Source organism: Juglans microcarpa x Juglans regia, chromosome 5S, assembly GCF_004785595.1.
Source record: "Juglans microcarpa x Juglans regia isolate MS1-56 chromosome 5S, Jm3101_v1.0, whole genome shotgun sequence".
NCBI classification, from domain to species: Eukaryota; Viridiplantae; Streptophyta; class Magnoliopsida; order Fagales; family Juglandaceae; genus Juglans; species Juglans microcarpa x Juglans regia.
Window position 1 is genome coordinate 136,061 of NC_054603.1, and position 25,533 is coordinate 161,593.

The 25,533-nt window shown below is 34.2% G+C and overlaps 2 protein-coding genes across 2 annotated transcripts; both read left to right on the top strand.

The window, feature by feature from the left end:
- The first annotated feature begins 4,873 nt into the window (after positions 1 to 4,873).
- LOC121267811 (apyrase 1-like) lies at positions 4,874 to 11,045 on the top strand. Its single transcript, XM_041171876.1, has 9 exons — positions 4,874 to 5,696; positions 5,828 to 5,956; positions 6,071 to 6,127; positions 6,255 to 6,347; positions 8,860 to 9,065; positions 9,324 to 9,415; positions 9,976 to 10,193; positions 10,297 to 10,486; positions 10,587 to 11,045. The coding sequence occupies exons 1-9, from the start codon at positions 5,388 to 5,390 to the stop codon at positions 10,700 to 10,702; spliced, it is 1,410 nt and encodes a 469-aa protein (XP_041027810.1). The 5' UTR covers positions 4,874 to 5,387; the 3' UTR covers positions 10,703 to 11,045.
- Positions 11,046 to 20,306: 9,261 nt separating this feature from the next.
- On the top strand, positions 20,307 to 22,562 carry LOC121268448 (NAC domain-containing protein 87-like). Its single transcript, XM_041172736.1, has 3 exons — positions 20,307 to 20,996; positions 21,135 to 21,415; positions 21,579 to 22,562. Exons 1-3 carry the CDS (start codon positions 20,810 to 20,812, stop codon positions 22,278 to 22,280), a joined length of 1,170 nt encoding a protein of 389 aa, XP_041028670.1. The 5' UTR covers positions 20,307 to 20,809; the 3' UTR covers positions 22,281 to 22,562.
- Positions 22,563 to 25,533: the final 2,971 nt, after the last annotated feature.

A 25,533-nucleotide genomic window follows, 5' to 3' on the forward strand; every position in this document is an offset into this window, starting at 1 on the left:
GAGAAAAGAATAAACCATATATGATGGTGAGTTTAACACTTTATAAGTCATGAGATCATCATGTGCATGGTTAGTTTTAACAAGGTTTCTGCAAGAAACAGGGAAAAAAAAAAAAAGAATGTTTAGCCTAACTAGGAGAAAAATCATGTTTCTAATACAAGTTACATAATGAAAAGTAATGTTTCCAGCTTTAACAAAATATGAAACCTAATTATGAAACTGCATGCATTATATGCATGTTCCTTAAACACATACATGGTAAATTGATGGACGTGTGCACCAAAGAGATTATGCAAGAAACATAATATTTGTGCAGCACACATAAAAGGAGATGATACTGCTATAGATTAATGGCATTGTGAATGCCAATAGATCTAGGAATGAATGTGTATTTAATCATGTAAACACAGATAAACCAATAGATCTAGGAATGAATGTGTATTTTACTACCAAAATAAAAGAAATGAGGTGGCTTAATAATGTAGAACACTTAGAAACGTGAAGCAAAATAAACACATTTTTTTAGATATAAACCTTGAACATACTCCAATGTCAACACCTTTGTATGTGGCAGTATAATCACAGTAAACTAGCTAAAAGGGAGAATTATTCTCAAAGTAAGAATCAGTGATATATTTTAAACAAATGCTTTATGCTTTCCAAAAATAATTGACGTAAATTAATGGGTGTCATCTTTATCCTAGATTGTTAAATGATAATGGCAAAGCATTCATCATGTCTAGTCCAGCTGCATGATGGATCTTGTCGAGATAGCACTCTGTTTGCAAACAGAATACATGGATTAAAGACAAAAAGTTCTTCTATGAGGACCTATGGTATGGTAATGGGCCCTAAAAATCTAATAACTTATTATATATAACTCTTTATACATACATATATATATATATATATAATATTTGATTAAAAACAATTATTTGTAGGATAAATGTGGGAAGCTGTTGGTTGGCTGTTATGTAAGCTGTGTCAAGTTCCTTATTTGTTTCCATCATGAGCTTGTTACTTGAGAATAAAAGAAATCTAAGTGATGGATGTCAACTAGTAGTTTTGCATATATCATGCAAGTATGTATGTGTGATAGTTTGGAACTTCAACGATAGTTTGGAACTTCAATTACCTAGCATTTTCACTAATTTTGAATGGGTGATAGTTTGGAACTTCAAAGACAGTTGAATGCACAAAATGTGTGTAAATGGGGTTGTGGAAAGCATTTTTTCTAGCTCCTAAACTACTGCCTAAGTCAAGGGGTCATGTTACAACCTCCTCAAAAGCTTGATTAATAATTAGAATACGTGTAGTTCTTTCTATAGCATACAGATAGGCCATTGCATATTTCGGTAATTCTTTGTAAACTGAAGCGTCAATTTAAATGTACCTGAAGGACTCAACGATGGCATTATGAACATAGAATACTGAATAAAAACAGCACATGGCAATATAGCGACCTTGAATGTTGGTAACTACAAATGAAGAATTCTCAAAGTACACATCTAAAAATAATTAGCATAACCGAAACCAATGAATTTTGCCACACCCACGTACTGGTACACACATAATGTAGCACAATGAACATAAACACAACCAATGAATTCATCATTAGCATAAACCAATGTAGTGAGCCAAATATAAGCAATGAATGTGATTGCACAATGTCAAGAAGAGTAAGGAAGGCATTACTCATACCTGAAACCGAACAAAATCAGCCCTAACCTCTCTTTGGCAAGCCAAATTTGTTAACAAGGAAGCTGAGAGGGGTGGTCGTGGTGGTTGCTTGGCGTGGAGTGGTGGATCGGGAGGAGCAAGGCGGCTCTGGGGAGAGCTGGTGGCCGTGGGTTACGAACAGAGTAAGGGACAAAGGGAGGCACTCGGGCTGCTAGGCTAGGCGGAGGAGAAGGGGGCTCTGACGGAGAACTGGAGACGGCGTCGACTTATGGGTGGTGGCGAACGGCGCCCCTAGCGGCGGCGACATAGATAAATCCGAGAGAGAGAGGGGTGACGCCAGATTCGGGGAGGCAAGAGATCGGTGGGGGGCTGGGGGAGATGGAGGGGGCGGCCGTCGAGGTGAGGTGGCGGTGGCTTGGTGGTAACGGGCTGTGCGCGACGGCGTGGGTTGTGCTCGACTGAGGGATTGGGGAGAGGGGGGGGGGGGGAGTCGGGAGACGGCTGGAGCCTGGAGGGAAATGTTTAAAAAACGAGCGGTATCTTTAATTTTAATGGCTTTTTACGACGAGTTAAAATCGTCGCAAAAAGTGACGGAAAGAACAATCTACAGTGACAATTGTTTATTGCGGCGAAAAAAGTCTCCGTAAAAAGTTTAATAGTGAATTCCATCAGCATATTCAACTTTGTGCTGAATTCTGCGGCGAATTTTAAAATCGCCGCAGTTAATTGTATTTGCTGCGATTTTTTCCGACGATTTTAAAATCACTGGAAAAAGATTTTTTTTGCGATTTCTGAAGATAAAAAATCACTGCAAAAGACCACTTTAGCAATTGCAGCGATTAACAAACCGTCGCAAAATTTTTTATAATATTCCGCCGAATGTGTTCGTTGCAAAAAAGTAAAAAATCGCTGTAAAAAATCGATTTAGTATTTGCGGCGAATTTTTCCGTATCAAAAAGTGAAAAAATTGCCGCAAAAAATCAGTTTCAAAATTTGATGTAAAAATATAGCGACGATGCAAAAATCGCTGCAATTAAAGACTTTTTACGGTGATTTAATTTCTAACAGACATAAAATCGCCGCAAAAGGTCTTATTTCTTGTAGTGTTTATCTCTAAGTGTTGTGCCGCCACGCTGACCACCTTTGACCTCCGTCCACCTCACTGCCTGTCCCTCCTCTCCTCCTCTCTCGGTGAGTATGGACTCTCCTCTATCACACGGTTTTGGTCAGGAGATCTTTATAATCTCAGATTTCCTTTTTGTTTCCATGCCTTTCTCAAATCTCAAAGAGCCCATGCATGTTTATGATTTATTTTCCAAAATACCCTGTTATTAGGATGGTTCCATATTGGGCATGATTTTTATATTAAACTTGCTTTGCGTGGGCTTTGTTTGAGGTATAATAAATTATATAAAAAATACTTATGGATTCAAATTAAATTTTAAGTATTTTATAACTAATTTTAGTAGTAAATAATAAGATTTTAATTTTAGTTTAAATACTTTAAAACTGAGTTAAGTCTATCTTACTGAATGAGTTTCCTTTGTTTATAGTATTTGAATTTGATATAATTATTTTATTAAGTTGTAAATTGTAAGTGCAGATAGGCTATTATAAAATTTAAATAATATTAGTATCTATCAATTTTGGCATGTAACAAAATAATTATTAAAGTTATTTTCATTTTATGTATTCAGTTAAAAGGATAATTGTTAGCACCCCTTTTTAGAATTTTAGTAACGTTTTAATACTCTGTATAGATAACGATTGATATTCATTCGACACGGTTATGAAAAAATTCAAAAAGGTTAAAAAACTCCGGTAAGCGAGGTTTCTATACCAGATTTGGTATAAAAGAAAAGAAATGAATTGACGTTGATTTGTGAAAATATGCATGTTTGTCTTGAAAATAAATGTGAAGACAACCCCAGTTAGGTGTAGACATGAGTAACTTTTGGCATTCAGCTTTCTGATATATAAAAGAGCGATTATGAATCTTGATATTTGTACATATTTATATGAAGATGCTTCAAGTTTGTTTTTATATGTGAAAATGATAATAATCTATATTGTACTCTTTCTTGACATGATGAAGCATTTGAAAATCTTTGGCATGACATCCTGAATTTGTGTTTGATTCTGTTTTTGCTTTGCTATGACTTTAATACGGGTGTAAAACTATGACTTTTGTTTGGGTTGGTACCAACTTCTTTGTCTCTGAGTGCACCCACTTTGAAAACAAAGTGGTTTTCCTTGTGGTCATTCCTATTTGCACACTTGGGATTCTGAGAATAATAAGAAGAAGATTCACTTTTGTCTCTGTCTGGTTTGGGCACCGAATATAGCACAACCCTACCACAAGGATTAAACATGACTTCTGTTTCGATATAATACTCTGATATGATATGATGGTGATGATACTCAGTTATGCTATGTCAAATGACTTTGGAATATAAATATTTTGATTCATCGCTCTGATAATTTTGATAACATATTTTGTTTTGCATATTAAAATTGAAAATGTTTTATTCTGCATTATGTATTCTATAAATGCTTATATTTGCATACTAATATATGTTCTCCACTTATTGAGTTATTGATAACTCACCCCATCATCTCTATAATATTTTCAGATGTTTTGGATATTTCAGTTGAAGTTTGAAAATAGGAAATAGCCATATGAGTATAGTGTATTAAGTACAAATAGAGTACTTGGGTTATTGGAGAATTTTATTTGGTAATTTTGTTTTGCTCTGTTGACTTGGTATTTTGGAAAGTTGACATTTATTTTGAGACTCTATAGTGTTTTTAGTTAATCAATTTGGAGTAATTGATTTAAAACAATGAGATGTATGAGTAATTGAGAAATTGAAGTTTATATATGTACAGTGAGTTACGATTTTAAGTGACAAGAAGTAACTTTCTGACCTATCCGAGATCAGGACGTTACATTATGTGTAATGTGTAGAGTGAAGATAATGAATAGAATTTTTCTACCAAAAAATGTTGAAATGATGATAATAATAAAAAAAAACCAATCTATTCATTATCTTATGATATGATATTAAATTATTAGATATTATTTATTATATTTTATTTGTGAATCAATTATCTAATACTATATTATAAGATGACAAGAAGATGATGAACATTACTCGTTAAAAAAAAATGATAACTAGATTTTTTTCACGTTAAATTATTAGAGAAAATGAGAAATTGACAAATCTGAGGCAAAGAATTTTGGTAAATCGTTCGAGGCCGAGTCGGTGTACTCCTTCAAGTTCACGATCTCAAGTTAGAGAGGAGCGAAGACGCGACGCACGCTCATTCTCCTTCAAAGTAAGAAAGAAGAGGAAGGCTGTACTAGCAGCGTGGCGTCTTATATGTCTGTAGCTCTGTGCCTCAAAAAATGGCACTGTGACTGCGTGTCTCAGATCTCACGTGATCGACGTTCTAATTGATTTATATAATCATCTATCAAAATCGTTCGAAAATAAAAGTAGTTTTAAAAAGAAAAAAGTCGGTGGGAACCAAAATTGGGAGAGCTGGAGGCCGTACAGGAATCCCAGTCCTTGAAGGCTCCTCCCGCCGCTGCCGCCACCGGAAACGGACAGATCCGATATCGGTCCCCATCTTCGGCCGAACTGCTGGACGGTCAGTCCACTTCTCCAACTGATCATCAACAACAGTCACTGGAATTCGAGAAAATGCAAAAGCGGCCCGTCTTCCGCCACGAGTCCTTGTCGGACAAGATCCACCGCTTCCGAGGGGTTTTGCTGATAATATCTGTCCCTCTCCTCCTCATCACCTTCCTCATCGTCCTGATGCCTGCCTCTACTCCCTCTCAGTCCCTCCAGGAATACCGCAACCGAAAGGTACCCTCCGATCTCAGATCCCCCAAGTCCTACGCCGTTATCTTCGACGCCGGTAGCTCCGGCAGTCGAGTCCACGTCTTCTGCTTCGACCAGCATCTCGATCTCGTGCCCATCGGCAAAGATCTAGAGCTCTTCCTGCAGGTACTAATACTCTACCATTGCCATTGCTATTACCCATTCGATTCAGACTGATAGATAATCTGGGTGTGGGCGAATTGCTGTTATTACTACTCCTTGCTATGTTCTCTCATTTCATTTTATTATCATTGTAGACAAAACAGGGTTTGAGCGAGTATGCCTCTAATCCCCGGGACGCTGCCAATTCTCTGGTTTCCCTGTTGGATCAAGCTCAAAGTGTTGTCCCCAAAGATTTGCGGCCCAAGACGCCCGTTCGTGTTGGGGTCCGTAATATGTCATTAGTGCTTTCTTATATAAATATATGTTAAATTTCCCTTGTTGATAGTGATACTCTCATTTCATTTTACTGAAAGATTGGGTTTTGATGTTAATGTCAGGCAACTGCAGGCTTGAGAGCATTGGAAGGCGATGTTTCCGATCGAATTTTGCAAGCGGTAAAATCTTTTCTTCGTGCTATTGCTATATCCAAGACTTTTTAGGCTTCCACTTTTTTTTTTTTTGGATTAGTACTTTTTAAGTTTTCACTTTCATTTAGTGGCTGAAACATTTTTCCGCTTTAAGGTTAGGGATCTTCTAAAACATAGAAGTACTCTGAAATCCGAGCCCAATGGAGTTGCTGTCATCGATGGAACTCAAGAAGGTTCTTATCAGTGGGTATGGTGTTTAAAACTTAATATCTTTCTTAAAACTTGTACCAATGGTTGACTTGATGCTTTATAATTGCGCGCTTGACAACTTACTTCCGTTATTCATTGCTACAAGTTGAGGCCATGTCATTCGCCCTTGCTTTAGTGTAAGGGTTAGGCTGTTAAATCTTCCTTATTGTCTTCTTCACAGACAGTCTGGGGATTGCCTATTGGACATTCTCATTTTTATCATTCATCATTTGTTACATAAGCATGAGATGTGCATTCCTTCAGCACCCCCTCAATCTGTATTTTCTAATTAGAAGATACTATTCTTGGACATATCCAAGTAATCTGAGCCTATAAGAAGATCACGAGGATAATTTTATATCAATGTTAAAAGAGTAATGCTACACAACCTTCCCAACCTCCACATACCATATTTTTTAAAATTTTTAATATTTTTTTTAAATTTTTTTTGAGTTTATTCTTTTTAAACTAATTTAATTTTTCTATTCATTATTCATATATTATATATTTGATAAAAGAAAAAAATAATAAAAATTAAAAAAAGTGTGGTGTGTGGAGGTTGTGTGAATAGTAGGAGGTTGTGTAGATTTTTTCATGTTAAAATAATAACTCAGCAAAATGACCAGACTAGTAATTGTGAGTCAACATTTTGTTCATTCGGGTTTTATTTTTTAAAATGAATTCGAGCTTGGTCACGAGCTATGTGATTAATTTATTATTTTCTTAGATGAACCAAACTTTATGACTTGATCTTATGTTCTTAAATGAATTCATGTTAACGATTAGTTACTTCATATGTACAGATTATATTTTTTAAGTTAGTTAGGTAAACCATATATGAAGTTTTAAAAGTTTGAAAAATACTTATAAAAAAATATATGAAGTTTTAAAAGTTAAATTGATAAATCTTGTATTTTTAACAAATTGATATATATATATATATATATATATATATATATATATATTGCAAAATGGCTTAGTTTGTGATTACATAGTATTCTATATTGAACAAGCAGGATATTATCTTACATTTGTAGAATTGTTTTAATTTTTCTAGAACTCAAGATATCAATGTGTAATGGAGCAGAGCCTTTGATTACATTTTTTTAGTAAGGAAAAGTAAAATTTTATTGAAATGCAACAAAAGGCGTTGCCCAAGTACACAGGAAATATACACAATAAAACACCTAATACAATTTAGGAATTAGAAAACGATACAGGGAAATCGTGAATGGTAGTTCCGTTAAGGAAAATAGCAGAAACCAAAGAAATAAAGTGTGAAAGAAAAGGTTTCTAAGCTCATTCAAAGAATGCTCCCTATCTTCAAAGCTCCTCTCATTCCTTTCGAGCCAATTGCACACACATAGGACGTAGAGGAATCATCCTCCACACAGTAGACACATAAGGACTGCCATGTAGACCATTCCAACATGCTAGAAGATCCACTGCCCTCCTAGGCATCACCCATGCTAGCCCGGTCCTACTAAATATATCATCCCATAGTGCCCTTGCCACCTCACAGTGTAATAGTAAGTGATCCACAGATTTACCATTCTTCCTATACATATAGCAACAATCCATGATAATAAGTCCTCGCTTCCTGAAATTATCCGTAGTCAAGATTTTCTCAATGGAAGCTGTCCAAACAAAAACAAAACAACTTTACTAGGCACCTTACTGCTCCCAATATTCTTCCAAGGGAAAGAAAGATGACACTGAGAAGACAACACCTTGTACAAGGATCAAACAGTGAACTTCTCGCTCCCAATGTGCCTCCAAAGCAACCTACCCTCCCAATGTTACACGGAAGAGAGTGTAACAAGCTAAAGAACTCCAAAATGACTCCAATTTCCCAATCATGGGCAGCTCTAATAAAAAGTACGTCCCACTGATGAGAGCCATTAGAGCTGTCCAATAGATCCAACGCTGAAGCCTCCTGTTCAGAAGCAATTCAATAAAGAGCTGGAAACACCATCTTGAGAGCAAAATTACCACACCAAACATCATGCCAATATAGGGCCTTTGACTACATGTAATCTAGAATCCAAGTTCCACAACACACTCACCTTCCATTTTTGCTATGTTACAATTCAATGAGGCTGTGTTTGATTTTGGTTTTCAAGCTGATATTAATGATGTCTGGGTATTTATTGTTCAATAAAAATATAGTGAGACATCAGTTGCTCCTATAAAATCAAAGGAAATGGAGAAATTAGCTAAGCACAAAATTGTTTCTTATTGGTAATAATTACTGGAATATGCTCATTGAAATAAAGCAAAAGGGAAATCCTTGTTGCTGCTATCATAATGAGATTTATTGACCAATGAAAAAAAAGGCCATGTACGACAACTGAAACGTGAAAGATAAGAATTCAAGAAAGCATGTTACTGCTACTGCACATTATTATAAATTGAATAGAGCATCAGTGTCCTGTATATTCTAGCCTATAGAATAGAATATGGGGTATGAATAAATTTCCATACTGTCTTAAGTTGCCTCTTGTTTGCAGGTGACAATAAACTACCTGCTGGGAAATTTAGGGAAGGAATATTCAAACACAGTTGGAGTAGTTGACCTTGGAGGTGGATCTGTTCAAATGGCTTATGCTATCTCAGATGCAGATGCTGCAAATGCACCAAGGATATCAGATGGAGAGGATACATATGTAAAGGAAATGTACCTTATGGGAACAAAATATTACCTCTATGTTCACAGGTTTTTCTCTTTCTTTTAGTTAAGTTAATTTCACGATTTTATGTTTTGTATATTGAGGATGCTACATATGTTGATGTTATCTTCTTGTTACGAGAGATCTTATCATTTCCTTTGACTGCTTGATACTATATTGATTTGTTATGCAGTTACAATTATTTCTACTTATAAAAAAGTTGCAATTATATCTATTGTTTTCATCTGTCCAAAAGTTACAAAAATTATGTGGATTATTACATGGATTTGGCATCATGTTTGCAGTTACTTGCATTATGGCTTACTAGCATCTCGGGCAGAGATTTTGAAGGTTTCTGAAGACTCTAGCAACCCATGCATCTTAGTTGGTTATCATGGTATGTTGATCTCCTCCTTTTTCACTAGGCATGATGTCTAGACACATGACCTGCTAATTTCTAAATTACAAGCAACTTACTACATGTTAGATGGTGGTCTGTGTGAATAATTCATGGAGCAGGGTTGAATCATCTACTTTCTATTTTCATATCCGTGTACTAGCTTTTCAGACGGGTTTTAACAAAACCAACTGATGATTGTCAGTTGACTTAGTGAGCTTCCTGCCCTCCCAACTTCATAGTTGATCTCTCTCTCTGCTCTCCCGACTTCATAGTTGATCTCTCTCTCTCTCTCTCTCCCCACCCAACCCCCACCCCCCAGCCGTGAACTTTCCCTTTACCCTTATGTTCCAATTGGATATTTTTAGATGCTTGGTAAATTGAGCAGTCTCACAACCATGTGAGGTTGAATGATGGAAGAATCTGTACTTTACTGTGTTTCGAAACAAATGGAGCATTGACAACTGGAAAGTGAGTGAATGTATATGTGTGCATGCATGCAGTGTGCTTCTCCGTGTTTTCTTAATTAATATTTCAATTAAAGTCTTTCTCTTTGCAAGGGTCTTATAAATACGGTGGAGTTGAGTATCCAGCATCAGCTTCCCCTTCTGGCTCAAATGTGGACGAGTGTATGAGGGTGGCTTCTAATGCTCTCAAAGTAAATGAATCTACATGTATGCATATGAAATGCACATTTGGTGGGGTATGGAATGGTGGTGGTGGGGATGGACAGAAGAATCTTTTTGTAGCTTCATTTTTCTTTGACAGGGCTGCTGAGGTACCAATCATCCTTGATTTTGTTGCTTAGTAGATGCGAGCCATAATGTTGGCATTCCTTGTTATGCTTGTTGATGGCTCTCTGACCACTTATTTATGTATAGGCTGGTTTTGCCGATCCAAATGTTCCCATTGCCAAAGTTCATCCTAGGGAGTTTAGGGAGGCAGCTAAGCGTGCTTGTGAGACTAAACTTGTGAATGCCAAGGCTGCATATCCACGTGTTAAGGAAGAGAACCTGCCATTTTTATGCATGGATCTTGTGTACCAGTATACGTTGCTTGTAGAGGGATTTGGTAAGTTGAACTCACCTTTATGTCGTTTGTGCAAGTTCGTGATGATATTTTACCTGGAAAATCGAAGTAGAATTCTTTGATGCTTTTTTGTGTGGTGCAGGTCTAGATCCTTGGCAAGAGATTACATTGGTGAAGCAAGTTAAATATCGTAATGCCCTGGTTGAAGCAGCTTGGCCACTAGGCAGTGCAATAGAGGCTGTGTCGGCCTTAACATGATCGGAGATGACATAATTAGCTAATTCGCACATTTGAAATTCATAGGCGTGTGGTTCTTAGGCGTCAGAGGTTTCAAGCTGAAGTATCCAAAGGTGATGATGCCCAAGATTCCATCAGTTTGAATTGGGATTGGATTTTGGTCTATATTTTGAGAATAAGAGGAGAGTATAGATTTTTTTTTATCCTAATTTGTAATTGTTTTTTACAATAGATTCTAATTTATTGCTTCTGAGAGAATATGATCTGATTTAATTAGTTCATTTAGTTCGCTCGGCTTGACAAACAAAATGGTCATATCAATTGATAGGCAACCGTTTAATTTACGGCTTGCCCATTTTATCTCCTTCATCTGTTTGCTCTTTCTTTCCGTACGATTTTGATCGTTTGAGCTACAGAAGTTGTGTCAGAAGGTTTTATCTCATGAGAAGCACTACTTTGACACACATTTCATTTTGACACTGTTTATATTTTTTAATTTTTTTTACTTAATAATTATAAAAGTAATTATTAATGTATTGATTTTTTTTTATATTTTTTAAAAATATTTAAAAATGATAAAAAAAATTGAAAAAAATAAGAAGATGAATTTGTACTAGGCTAACGCCTAACAGTCAATGTTGGGTGATAGCCTAGCATTACTCTTTATCTTATTTCATTCTTAAACATCATTTAAATATAAATATTTTTTAATTTTAAATCTTTAATATTTTTTTATCTAACCATTACAATTTTTTCAATCTTTTAAACAAAATATAAAAATAATTCAATTCTTTTAAATTTTAATTAAAAATTATATTGAAAATTATATTCTAACATTGTTAAATTATAATATTTTTATTTAATTTTTTCTCTTTTATTTTTAAAAACCTCATTAAACATCATAACTATAATTATTTTACTATTATTTACACTATTTAATTACTATTCACTAAAATCAACCTCGTCGTTGGTCAATTTACAATAAAAAATTGTGAATATAAAATAATAAAAATGGTCTTAAGGTTCATTTAAAAAAAAAAAGGTCCATGACTCGATATGCTACCATATTTCAAAGTAATCTCTTTTTACAATTCTCCATAAATTACTGACAAAAAAAAATGCTTGAGGAAGCACTAATCTGTCATGTCAAAACCAATCAAATGAAACGTGACAAAAAGGCAGAAGACACGGTTAGAGTTTAAAAATATAAAAAATACATTGTTAACGTTAGGCCTAATTTGATTAATCGGTTCAGATAAAGTGATACGAGAAATAAAATAAAATATTATTATAATATAATTTTTATTTTAAAATTTAAAAAAATTAAATTATTTATTATATTTTATGTGAGGGTTTAGAAAAATTATAATGATTATATGAAATGGAGAAATGATACTTATAGTCGTAAGTGTGAAAGTATCTTATAATCATTTTAAAAAAAAATGAATAAATATGAGATTTATATAAAAAAGATTAATTTTTTAATAATAGATTTTATTCTTTTTTAAACTGATTGCACTACTCATGTACACTTCATGACTGTATGTAACATTACTCATATGAGATGACATGAGATAGTTTAGTTTTGTGTAACCAAACCAGCCAATTCTTTGTTTTTATTTAATTTTTATTGTAATTTGTTAATGTTTTTAATTTTTCTATTGTGAGATGCTAAGAGGGTAATTTTTGTGATAAGTTTAAATCTCGTTTGGTTACATAAAACATCTTAAGTCATCTCACCTAATCAATACAATTTTTTCAAAATCTCGCATAAAAAATAAAAAATAATTCAAAACATTTTCAAATCTTAAAAAAAAATAATATTAAAAAATTTATATTATAATAATATTATAATAAATTTTTATCTCATCTCATCTCACATGTATAATCAAACAAGACCTAAATTCACAAAAACTAGACAAAATTGATCACTTTGAAGTATGGTGCACAACACAAGGACGATTTTTTCAAATTTTGAAACCTAGACACTAGTTTGAATTTGAAATTCGTCAAAACGCCAGAGTCAACGTATGAATTTACACCCCATTTTTTATTATCTTATACATTATCAAGATCCTCCATAATTTATAAGAAAAAATATATAAGAAAATGATATACTTACAATTATTTTTTATAATTTTTATATAACTATGCATTAAATGATGGATATTTTGATAAAATAACTTATCAAAGTAATATTTATGCATACAATTAAGGAAGATGATGGATGCAGGATATTTGGCACAGGAATTGCGCACGAAAAGCTGGTGGATCTAGTGGAAAATGATGCGAGGCGTTTCATTAGGATGGATGCAGTGCGTTTCATATGGTGCGTTTCACTCACTCTTCTATTTTCAGTTTCCCTCCTTCATCTCCCTCCTCCATCGTCTCTCCTATTTACTGGCTCTGTCACTCCGATCGCCGCAAATGGTGATTTGTTCTTCCTCAAGTGCTTCTTCTCAGGCAAAGCTATTGTCACCTGAGAAGACGATGGGGAAGGTGCGGATAACACTTAGGGGAACTTTAATTTTTTGCTGTATCTTTTTGAGACACGTACAGAGGTTTGATTAGGTTCAAGTATTTTTGTATCACCTCCTTCGAGAATCATTTTGTTCTTGAGCCTTGAGAGATCTGGTGGTCTTGTAACTTGCTTTCAGCTTTTCTCAAACTGTTTGCTCTCTTGAATGGTGAGCTACTTGGAGTTTCATCTACCCCAAGCTTCACTGTGAAGAAGGTCTTGTTTTCTTGCTTTTTCTGCTTCTAGGTGTCCATGGAAAAGCTTTTGGACTTTGTTTTCTCTGTTTTTGATGTTGGCATTGACTCTGACTTTGGCCTCTTGAACATGAGAACTTGGAATCTGGGAGAAGATTTTAACAAAGCGATCATTGAGGCTTGGAGCTCGGCTCAATTGGGAGGATTTTTCTTCTAGAAATAGGATCATTAGGAGATAGAGAGAGGGTTGGCTCCAAGAAGTTGAAGTCGCCTTTTTTGGCAGGGTTGCGGTGGCGCTCTCTGCAAACTTGAGCATGATTTTGTTTTCTTTGTGATTGTTTGTTTTTGGGTCAGTGTCGGTTTTGTCTTTCTTGCTGTTAGAATCATAAACAATAATTTCCAAGTTGAAGAAATAGTCTTCTTCTTCCTCCTCAAGTTCATTAACTTTTTTCATAGAATGATTAGGAAATGCAATAATGGTGAAGGGATTGGTGGTGGTGATAGTTCTCCAGAACTTGATGAAGTTTAGAGCTTCCATTGATAGGAGGGGAGAGAAAAGGCTTTTCGTGTTTTCTTGCATCTTGCATTTTCTTTTTTTTATTTCTTTAGTTATGTATAGTTGACATGGCAGGTGTGCGCAATTCCTGCACCAAGTCCCCTGCCCGTAACAGAATTGTATAATTATTGCAAGTGCGATATCTTATTAAATAATGATCTAATAAATTTATTTTCTTTTCTATTTCTAATAATGGAATTTACTATTATATTGCCTTTTGTTTAAAGAAAAAACTGGCAATATACGTTTATAAGGGTAAAGTACCTATAAAAGAAAGATTCATCGCGGCATGTTGGTTTAAAACAACATGATTACTGGACTCGCCACTATCAGACCTTTTAGTTATGATCTTTGTGGTTGAAAAGAGACAACTGACAAGTGTGTTGCCTTTATGAGCCGTCACAGATTCCGAAGTCTACTGGAGTTGGTCCAAATTGTAATCCTTCTTTTTTCGTATCTATTTTACTATTTTCCTTTTTAGTTTCCTTATTGTTAATTAAAATAAAATAAAAAAGAGTTCGTCTCTCGAACATTTGTTTGTAGAGGTTGAGTCCTCTCTTTTTATGAAAGGCAAAGTTGAGTCTCTGTTTAGGCATAAAGTGTTACCTTTTGAACGTTTGTCTGGAAAGAATATCAATTATAGTGAAAATCAGGTCATTTACAAAAGGAAATAGTGTACTGGTGGAGCTCTAAATGTATTGTTTCGATTTATGATGTCATGTTTGATATGAGGACATCTTAAAATGTATCCGGTCATAGATGTAAGTTTCTTTGATAAATGATGATACCTGTCAAGAGTCTGATGGCCTGATGACACATGACCCGATTCTTTAAATGGAAAACCTAACACCCCTTTGTATAAAAAAAGAAAAAAAAAAAAAACAATAAGACATCCCAATATAACCGAACGGTAGCCGGTAGCGTCATACAAATTGATGTTGCAGTGCATCCTTTAATAAATTTAAGAAATTTAAACAACAACAACAACAACAATAATAATAATAATAAACAAACGAAAGCAATCAGGCTGTGGCCCAATCCCTTTAATAAAGAAAAAAAAAATGGAAGCAACCAGCGTTACCAGCCTATTGGGTTGTGGCCCAATCCCCTTAGGTAGTTGACCGGCCACCCTGTATGGGTGACTTGCTGACCATAAGAAGGAATAGGTTATAATCTAATTTGTAATTATTTTTAAATGTAGTGTGGGATCCGATCAATTTTTTAGATTGCCCTATCCTTTCTGCCCTTATAATAAAACGAGTAATATGTTTAATTAGAAAAAAAATTTAAAGTTCATGTTCAAACTTGATAGTGCCAATTGGAAGAGAGAAAAATACATAAAATGTGTCATAAGACATTTATAATTGCTAGTATAAATGAGTAATAAATACCTCTTCTATAATAAATGTCTATGTCTCTCACTTGAAATTTTAAGTTGAGACAAGAATTTGAGATGACTTTGGTCTTTTCATTAGCACTAATCTAGTTTTAAGCTATATTTCATTTTTTTTTTCTTTGTCGTCGTTTTTTTTTTTTGAAAAGACAAAACGTATCTCCTTGTATTCATTGATAAAGATTGTTGTCAATACATCTCATGTCCTTTTCTAAGACTTGAATAATACAATCAAGAAATTCTTCTATCCATATCTATTCAAAATCTAACTTTAAAGCATTTTTTGCCAGTATATGAGCTACCTCATTTGAGTTTCTATGTACAAATTGCACTTTCCAATCTATCATGTTCTTGATCATCTTCTTTGCATATTTTACCACCATCCCATAGTCTGAAAATTCTTCATTTTCTTCATTGATGGCCTTGATAACAACCTGAGCATCACCTTCGAACACTACACTACAGAAATTGAGATCATTACAAATCTCCATAGCTCTCTAGAGGGCTTGACTCTATGTTGTTGCTGCTTGATGTACATACCCTCTTTGACCACAAACAATTGCTAAAACTTCCCAATTCTCATCCCTTATAACTATTCCAATTCCCATCTTTTTCTCCTTTTGATAAAATGCTGCACCCAATTGGCTTTCTCTTAATTTTCTTTTGGTTTCTTCCATCCCACTTGTCTCACAACAACTGCATTAGGTTATTTATTGCATATTAGGCTTTGAGCTCTTTGAAACTCTTTCACCTCTTCCCTTACAACGCTTAAAACTTGCCCAGGTTTTTTGAAGAAATCCTAAAAATTAAGTTGGTTTCTTCTTATCCACAAACCTCTCATCACAGTTGTTGTTTCTTCTAGTTCAGCTTTTGACAGTTTCATCATCAATTTTCCCCAAAGATCCAGTAAGTCATCTTCACCAATGCACCATTTTTTAATTCTAATCAGTGACTCAAGCCATACATCATTTGTAGCAGTGCATTTCCATAGAACATGCATAACATCCTCAATCTCCTGTTTACAGATTGGACAAAGTTTATTGTCCACTAGCTTCTTTGAGTATAACTTCTTCTTTGTGGGTAGGTAGTCATTCCCAGCCTTCCATAAAAATAATTTCACCTTTTTTGGTATGTTCAATTCCCATATGCCCTTCCATCTATTGTTTGCTTCATTTCTTCTTGATGTTTCTCTTTCGGTGGCACTTTTCCTTTCGATCTCCAGGTAGTAGGCATTTTTTACAGAACATATACCCTTCTTTGAAGGCCCCCACACCATTTTATCTTCTGTATTCTTTGTCGTTGTTGTGTTACTTGTTCCTCCCTTGATTTTTTATTAGTTTGGTTTCACAAATCTTTGAAACCATCTCCTCACATTTTATCTCAACACTCAAATACCATTCAAATACAAACATTTTTCAATTTCAAATTTTCAACTTTTAAACTTTTACATCTAATCATTACAATTTTCTCAAACTTTCAAATAAAACACAAATAATAATTCAATTTTTTCAAATCTCAAAATAAAAATAATATTAATAAATTATATTATAACCCTATTTTAACTTTATAATTTTTTTATTCAATTTTTTCTCTCTCCTAATAGTGAAAACTTTTCAGTCTGGACCGGAAGAACCGACCTCATCAGACCGAATTCACCCCTACTCGATCTCGATCTATGGGAGTGTTTTGAATACCGTTTCGGTCGAGGCATTGAAATGAGATATTTCGATACCGGTACTGTTTCGGATACCGTTTCAGAATAGTCTATATATGAATAAATTATATATATAAATAGTCTAGTTTGAATTGATGGTCTAAAAATGAGGAAGAAATGAAAAAAAAAAAGAAGAAGTAAAGGCCGAAATATGAAATATCAATCAAAATCCGAAATATCGATAGATACGATCAAAATTCTGACCGGTACAAAACACGACCCTTCTCTGTACTAGCTATCTAGTTGATATGGCATATTTCTACCTTACCGGCCGGTACAAAACAATATTAAAAACCTTGATCTATGGTGCCTCCAAAATTCAGTTTTCGGTCCGGTCCTGGGGTGTATTTTTTTGGACCGAACCGGGTCAAAACCGACCGAATCGCTTACATATAAAATTTTAAAATATTATATATATATATATATATATAATATATTATTTAGAGTGAAATAATATATGCTATCAATTAACTAATATATCATACGATAACTCATATGATAATATATGTTACGACGTTGCTACGTCACGGCCACAGAAGATTTCTATCGAAATCATCTACCGAACACCTCAAAAAAATTTTATATTTTTTATCTGTTCTTTTACTATTTTTTAAACTATTTAAATATTTTTTAAAAATAAGAAAAAATCACATATTCATTTAAAAATACTTATTTAATCATTAAGTAAAAAATAAAATTAAAAAAATTAATAAAAATTTCGGTGGATATCTTTTGTGGGCATAGTGTTTTCCTATATGTTATTATATGTAGATTCATACTCTACTAAAGTACTAAGTTAGTAACTATTAACATTATAAATATAATTATAAATAATTATTTTTTAATGAGTTAGTTACATAATCCACATTAAAGAGCTCTTTTAATTTTGATTTTACTAATTTTTTGCATTAATTTATTTACCAAAAAAAGAAAAGAGGAAAAAATGTTCCTAGCTCATATAGACCAACCGGACTGTTAGCTATCAGTCTGATCTAGTCCTTAGGGATAATCGATCCGATACGGTTTGAAAAAAAATGGATTGAGGTTTTCAGTCCGTGACCCTTAAGGGTGTAAATCAGTTTGGTCCGAGGGAGATTATGGATCATCGCCCCCTATTGGACTGAATCGCTAGCTATCGGTCCATATGGTCCAGGTCAGTTTCAAATGAGGGGGGCAATCATACAAAAAAGTCCATTCTTGAAGTGTACAAAAAAGCCCACAATATGTATTTTTGGCCCATTAGTATAAAAAAGTCCACAATGTTTATAATTTTGAATAATACAACTATTTAACTTTATTTGCTCAGTTTTTACTTAAAAATAGTCTAAAAAAAGTTCAAATTATCAAACTTGATAATTATATATTAGTTAAATGATATTAGTTAATTAATAATTATATATTTAGCATTTTATATTGTCAATAGTCATAGGTTAGATGAAAATTACATAATTTACTTATATAACTACTATATAAAATAATATATATAATTTATAAAAAATATTTAAAAATATATATTTGTAGTTCAGTCGGTCTGGTTCAGGGTGGAAAAACCTTACCCCGAGACCGTACTGAAACCCATTTGGTCCCACAAATGGAGGACCAAAACCGACCAAATAAGTTTTCAATCTGGTCCGATTGGTTTTTCCGGTTCGGACTGAAAATATTACACCTCTAGTGACCGATTACATCCTTAGGAACAAGTTTCTCTTTTCCCGAAACTCCATTAAAATCTTAATTCAAATCATTTTATTACCATTCACAAATAATCTCACTACTATTTAAAGATTTATCATTTCGTCTCATCTTATGATCTGTATAACTAAACGAGACATAGTCTTTTCTTCTTCTTTTTTTTTTTTTTCGATTAGCCCCTTGAACTCCCGGTTATTCACATTTCAATGGAACAACTAATGGCCTATGCAGTGGGGAAGGACCATTGTCAATGTCATAGATGTTTTACGCATTTTGCTCTTCAACTACGTATATTGAAATTTTCATCGAAACTTCATGGAAGCTGCCAAAAAAACCTAATCAGTCCTCGATCCAGTCCCTTGCATTCCATTGCATAACCAAAATATAACGAACAGCTGAAAATGACAAATCCTTTTTTTAATGAGAATTGCACATGGTAGCATCTTGCAATGGGTCGATGTAGAACGTTCACTTTATTTTTATAACTCATCTCAATTCATCTTATTTAATCATCATAACTTTCTTAAATTTTCACATAAAATAAAATAAATAATTTAATTTTTTCAAATCTCAAAATAAAAATAATATTAAAAAAATATATTTTAATAATTTTTAATTTTAATCCAATCCCTCTTTTTTTCGCAACACAGCAGTTTTTTTCAAACGATGAATCCAAATGGGTCCCGTTTAGCCGTCTTCCACACACTATTATTATTATTTTTTTCTAGATAGAATTTGATTTCTCTATAAATATTAAAGGTGAAAACAGTTGTAAGTTTTATTAAAAATTAGACACTTGTTGTACCGGGGCTGATGGGAAGGAAGTAGAGATAGTTTCATCTCATTTCAAATTTTTTATTCATTTTTTTCTCAAAAAAAAAATAATTTAATTTTTTTAAATTTTTAAATAAAAATTATATTTTAATCATATTTTAACTTTATCATATTTTTATTAACTTTTTTTTAAATCATTTTTCAAAATTTAATAAAATATCTTAACTCAAACTATTTCATTACTATTTATAAATTATTTCAATATTATTTATAGATTAATCTCATCTAATTCACCAAACATTCCCTTAGACTTTAACTGGCATGCTAGCCACTAGCCCAGCTAATATCTTCGAAAGTTTTACAAAAACTTGTTTCCTTTCCTTCATCTTTTGACTTTTGAGTCTTAATTATCCCAAAATTTCGTTTAAATAGTAAGATGAAATGAAAAAAAAATGAAATAATTTATAAATAATAGTGAGATTATTAGTTGAGATGAGACGAGATGATGTGACCTCACTCTAATGGAGGAATCAGGCATCTTATTACTCTCCATATTTCAAGCTGATTATATGACTGGTCCTGCAATATGAATAATATGCACATGCCCATGTTTTTCCAACTGGTGAATTAAGCCACATATGGACCAGCTGAGCCAAGCCAACAACCACTACCAAAAGATACTTTGAACAGAGACTTTCTAAGAGATTAATCTAAGATGCCATAAAATTCTTTGAAGTTAGGTTTAAGGTGATAAAAGTTGTTATTTTTATGTGAAACGGTGCTGGAAACATGTGCCCCTCCTACGTGCATAGAAACCTCCTTTTTCACCCTTCCTTTTTTCTTTCTCATTCCTTTTCAAACAGGCAGATGGCTCAGAAACCACCCAGATACGACACTCGAATAAAATATACAAACAAACAAAACGATTAAACCCTCGATAAGGCTTCCTTGGCAAGTGTCTTGCTGGCTACGGATCTTGAGAATATGAGCTGTTGAAGAAGCTCCTCCATTTCTCGGCTTTTCCCCTCTGTTCTACTTCCTTTAACTGCCCTCTTCCGATACTCCTTCTCAAGTAGAACTCTATATATTTTTTCTATCTTCTCCTTCTTCTCTACTTGGTTTTCATAACTACTGTTTGTATTATTTCATTTTTAGATTTCCTTGTTCGATATTTTCTGCTCTGTAAATATTTAGGCTCGTGATATATATTATTATCTTGTTGAAGTTGAGGATATTTGGGTTTGGTTTGTATTCTTTCAATCCTATAGAAATCAAGTACTTTAATTCATGGAAGAGGCAATAGTGGTAAACAAAGGAGAGGACCTCATCGGTTTGCCTCCGGGTTTTCGATTTCACCCCACGGAGGAGGAGGTTATAACTTATTATCTTACAGAGAAGGTGGTGAATAGCAACTTTAGTGCAAGTGCTATTGGCGAAGCTGATCTCAATAAGTGCGAACCCTGGGATTTACCAAGTAAGTTATTTTGTGGTTTACCTCTGCTTCTTCCATTATTTGTAAGTTCTATTTAAAACGTCCATGGCTGTTTGTTAATTATTATTTTTTTTTTTTCTGAATTATCTTAACCATTCCCGACATATAAATATCATGCAGAGAAAGCGAAGATGGGAGAGAAAGAATGGTACTTCTTCTGCCTGAGAGATAGGAAGTATCCAACAGGCATGCGAACGAATCGAGCAACGGAATCTGGATACTGGAAGGCCACAGGAAAGGATAAAGAGATATACAAGGGGAAAGGCTGCCTTGTTGGGATGAAGAAGACCCTTGTGTTCTATAAAGGGAGGGCTCCAAAAGGAGAGAAGACCAATTGGGTCATGCACGAGTACAGACTGGAAGGAAAATTCGCGTACTGCAACCTCCCCAAGTCTGCAAAGGTAAGGTCAAAGTGTATGCCTTAACAACATTTTCGTGGCTTTTCCATGTTCACCTCTTTAATTAGAAGAGTAGTATTGTGTAGGTTGGGACCTTTCTTTCATTTGGGTAAACTGTAGGGGAGGAATCTAAACTAACAGAGTCTGCTGTTATTGTTATTGGCAGGATGAATGGGTTGTCTGCAGAGTTTTCCACAAGAGCTCAGGGATCAAAAAGGCCTCAGTCCCAGACGCCCTGCTGAGGATGGACTCCTTGGGGGACGATCTATCATCTTCACTCCCTTCCCTCGTGGATCCCCCATTTTCCAACAACGAAAGGCCTGGCTGTGTTGAAAACAACTTCGAGGTAATCCCCTCATACTTCTCAATGAGGGAGAACAACCAGCAGCAGCTAAAGCAGCAAGTCCAGAAGATCGTCCAGCTGCCCTTCAATAATTCTATCCCCATCGCTACTTACCAGGCTAGTCTCATGAGTAAACCCACAGCAAACCCCTTTTTAAATCCTGGTTCGAATCCTCCGTTCTCCTTACATGCAAATCCAAACCTTGATTATTTGCACCAAGGGAGGGCTAGTTCAATTCAGAGCGTCACTGACATCTATGACCATGGAATCACTGAGCGAGCTATTTTAAGAGCAACCGAAGCCAACAATAACGGAAAATCTGGCTTAGAGAGGCAGTGCAAGGTGGAGAAGTTCTCATCCAATCAGTCCATGGCCAGCCTCTCACAGGACACAGGATTTGGCACTGACATGAACACGGAGATTTCGTCTGTCGTCTCAAAGCAATTATATGAAGGAAGCAACAGATCTTACGATGATCCATTGGTTGGCCCCATTGCTGATTTGGAGTGCTTGTGGGACTACTGATCAAGAATATAAAAGATGAATATATCCCGTTTGTTCCTTAATTTCTTGGGTTATAATTGTTTTTTCTTTCAAACAGTTGCTTGCTTCCTGTGTATGATATATAGGTATATAATTAGTCAGAAAATGTTCTTGGCATGATATACATTGATTCGTCATGTCCAAAACTTTTCCGATATTGGCATTTTTATTTTATTTGTAGAGGATGCCAATCAAGGATTTTATGGACATAAACTAAACTATGTACATATATAATCGTTATACGAATTGTTGATTTGAAGTTAATATGTTGCATCGATTTTGCAAAAAAAAAAAAAAAAAAAAATGTCAAGACTATGTATCTTTCTTTCCGGCCTTTCTTTTTAATTCTATTCGTTATTGATATATTAATATTGATCTATCTAGAAGAATATAATTTCATTGAATTAGTAGGATATGGTACTCTTACAACCTTTTGATACATCAACTTTTATTGAAGATTATAACAATATATATATAGGCATCGAATCATATCCGGCCATGAAAAGATGCATGCTAAATCTAATTAAATAAGTATAACTTATTGTAATAGCCTTTTCATTATAATAGATCATGATCATGATCATGATCATGATGAGCTGATGATCATCTGTCAATTACTGTACTCTTACGCGTTTAACTGACATGCTTATCTAATCATGAGAGAGAGAGAGAGAGAGTCATGCGGATCTGGCGGGGGTTTGGGGATAAGGGTATCCATTATTGGAAGAGAAGAAAGGATCATGTGACATTGTGAATGAGGGTAGTGAAATGCTGATCCATTTATCTTTTTCCATTAAAGGCTTTACTTTACATTCAAAGCAAAGCGTCCGTCGGGATACTTGCGGCAAAGTTAACTACCTTGTTTAGGCATTTCCATTTGTTTAGACTTGGAAAGAAAGAAATTATAAAAAGCAAAGTATATTTTTATGTGAAGGAAAGAAAAAAATAAAAATAAAAAACCCCTCATGATTTGTTGCATGAAAACATGTGTAGGCCGGGGGGGGGGGGGGGGGGGGGGGGGGGGGGGGGGGTGGTGGTGTGCACGCCCACGGTGCACCCACCGAAAAGGAGTCACCGCCGCGTATGATTAATCATATATACATCACTGTCCCATGAAAAATTGAAAATGAACGGAAGTTGCTACTTCAATTCGATCTGTAGCTAACCTCATCTTATGTCATATAGGCACATTTGGCTTGAATTCAATTTTGACAAAAGATCATTGTCTTGATCTTTGCTTTTAATTGTGAAACAAACTTAAGGGTTAGTTAATTTGTGAAGCGAAATAAATCTATGTAATTGGTTTTATGACAAGGGATCGAAAACTATTTCATAGAGAATAGTACTCATTCGGCCTTAATTTCTGAAACCACTAATATTTTTTAGGAGAGGACGGTACAATTGACCATTCTTTCTAAAATTGACTGGATATATATAGCTATTCTAGGGTAAGGAATGTAAATTAAAAAAATGTATATGTTATCAAAACATCTTTTAAAAACATAAAAACATGCATGATTTTCAATGCTTGTTGCATTTCTTTATAGAGACTTCCCGGCCCTTGGGTAAGAATTTGGGAATGACAATATGTGACACGACTTGTGAACTAAACATGAATACGATACAAAATTAGCGGGTTTGTGTTTGATATTAACGGATTCGGTTCAAAATAGGTTGACTCGTTAAGATACGATTTATAAACGGGTCAACCTGCTTAGCACGAAATGAATCCGTTTTGACCCGTTTAGAATTTATTTCAAAATTAAAATTTTATTATTGTTAAGCTGTAACATTGATATTTCTCATGAGTATGCTTATGTTTTTATTATTTTTATTGTTGGATCTTATACTCATATTTTTTATTGTATGGTTTATAATATTGATTTTATTATATGTTAAAATATGAAAAATATTAATATATATTTTTTAAGATATTATGGTTATTAATAAATATAACTTTTAACTTTTATGTAAATTTATGTTAATCAGATCAAATGAGTTATGCGTTTTAGTTCAATCCATTTACATGAAACAAATGAATTTAAATGAGTCGTGTTGTGTTAAAATATTTCTAATTAATTGTTAAACGGGTCAAAACAAGTGACACGACATGACCCATTATTTAAATGAGCTGTATTAGGATTTAGAAGTTTGACACGTTTAGATTAACGGATTGAGTTTGGGTTGATTTATATAATCGAATGTTTATGATTTGACACGAGACGAACACGACCTGAAAACAAGATTTGTCACCCCTCCGTAAGATACCATCTCACGTGATAATTAGCTTATCTTATAGGAAAGAGACTTGATATGGACAGTGAAACTTGCATGGCTCGAGCGGAGGCTTTGATCAGCATGTGCACCTGCATTTGCCCCAAACCCTCTTTATAGCCATTTGTTTGTAACCATAAGGCTCTCGCGTACTATGTGGCCTTGGGATCAAGGGGTGGAGGCCGTATAGTGGGCATTTTCTTTGGAGTCCTGAAAGCATGCATGCTGGTTCTGTTTATTCAAGCTTAGTTCATTTTAAACGGAGTTTGGGGCCAGTTGCGGTGGTTGACATTAAAAAAAAAAAAAAAAAAAAAAAAAAAAAAAAAAAAAAAAAAAAAAAAAAAGGAAGAAGAAGAAGAAGCAAGTTCTGGAATCTCTTAGGAAAAGAGAAGTGTATCAAGATTCTGATCCAACGTGAGTTGAGCTCAACTCAGTGAGTTCTCCACCAAAACCAGTAAAATGAGATTCAAACAGCTTTGAAAGTACTAATCATCAGGTTCGAACTAACAGCATAATACTAAACTAGTTATTCTCTAGATCTGCCATTGAGTTCAGGGACTCCATTGTGACACATACGCATGTCAATTGTCGACATATGCAAATGTAATGTTACACATGGTTTTTGGAAAAGATATATATATATATATATATATATATGCATGGGTCCTCGTATTAAAACTTAAGACTAGCACTCATGCAAATATTTTTATTCCATTAAAATTAGCTAATGCGTGATTATTATATATACACGCGCGCGTATAGCCTATAGCTAGGGAGAGCAAATCGAGGAACTTGTGTGTCTCGTGTCATAGAAAAGATGTAAATTATTAACATGCATATATATATATATATATATATATTGGGAGTGTTAACAGTGAATGCACGTAAAAGCTAGCGAATGAATGGAAATTTCACCGACTTTAAGTCGTTACTTGCATTGACTTTTGATCCATATAATTTT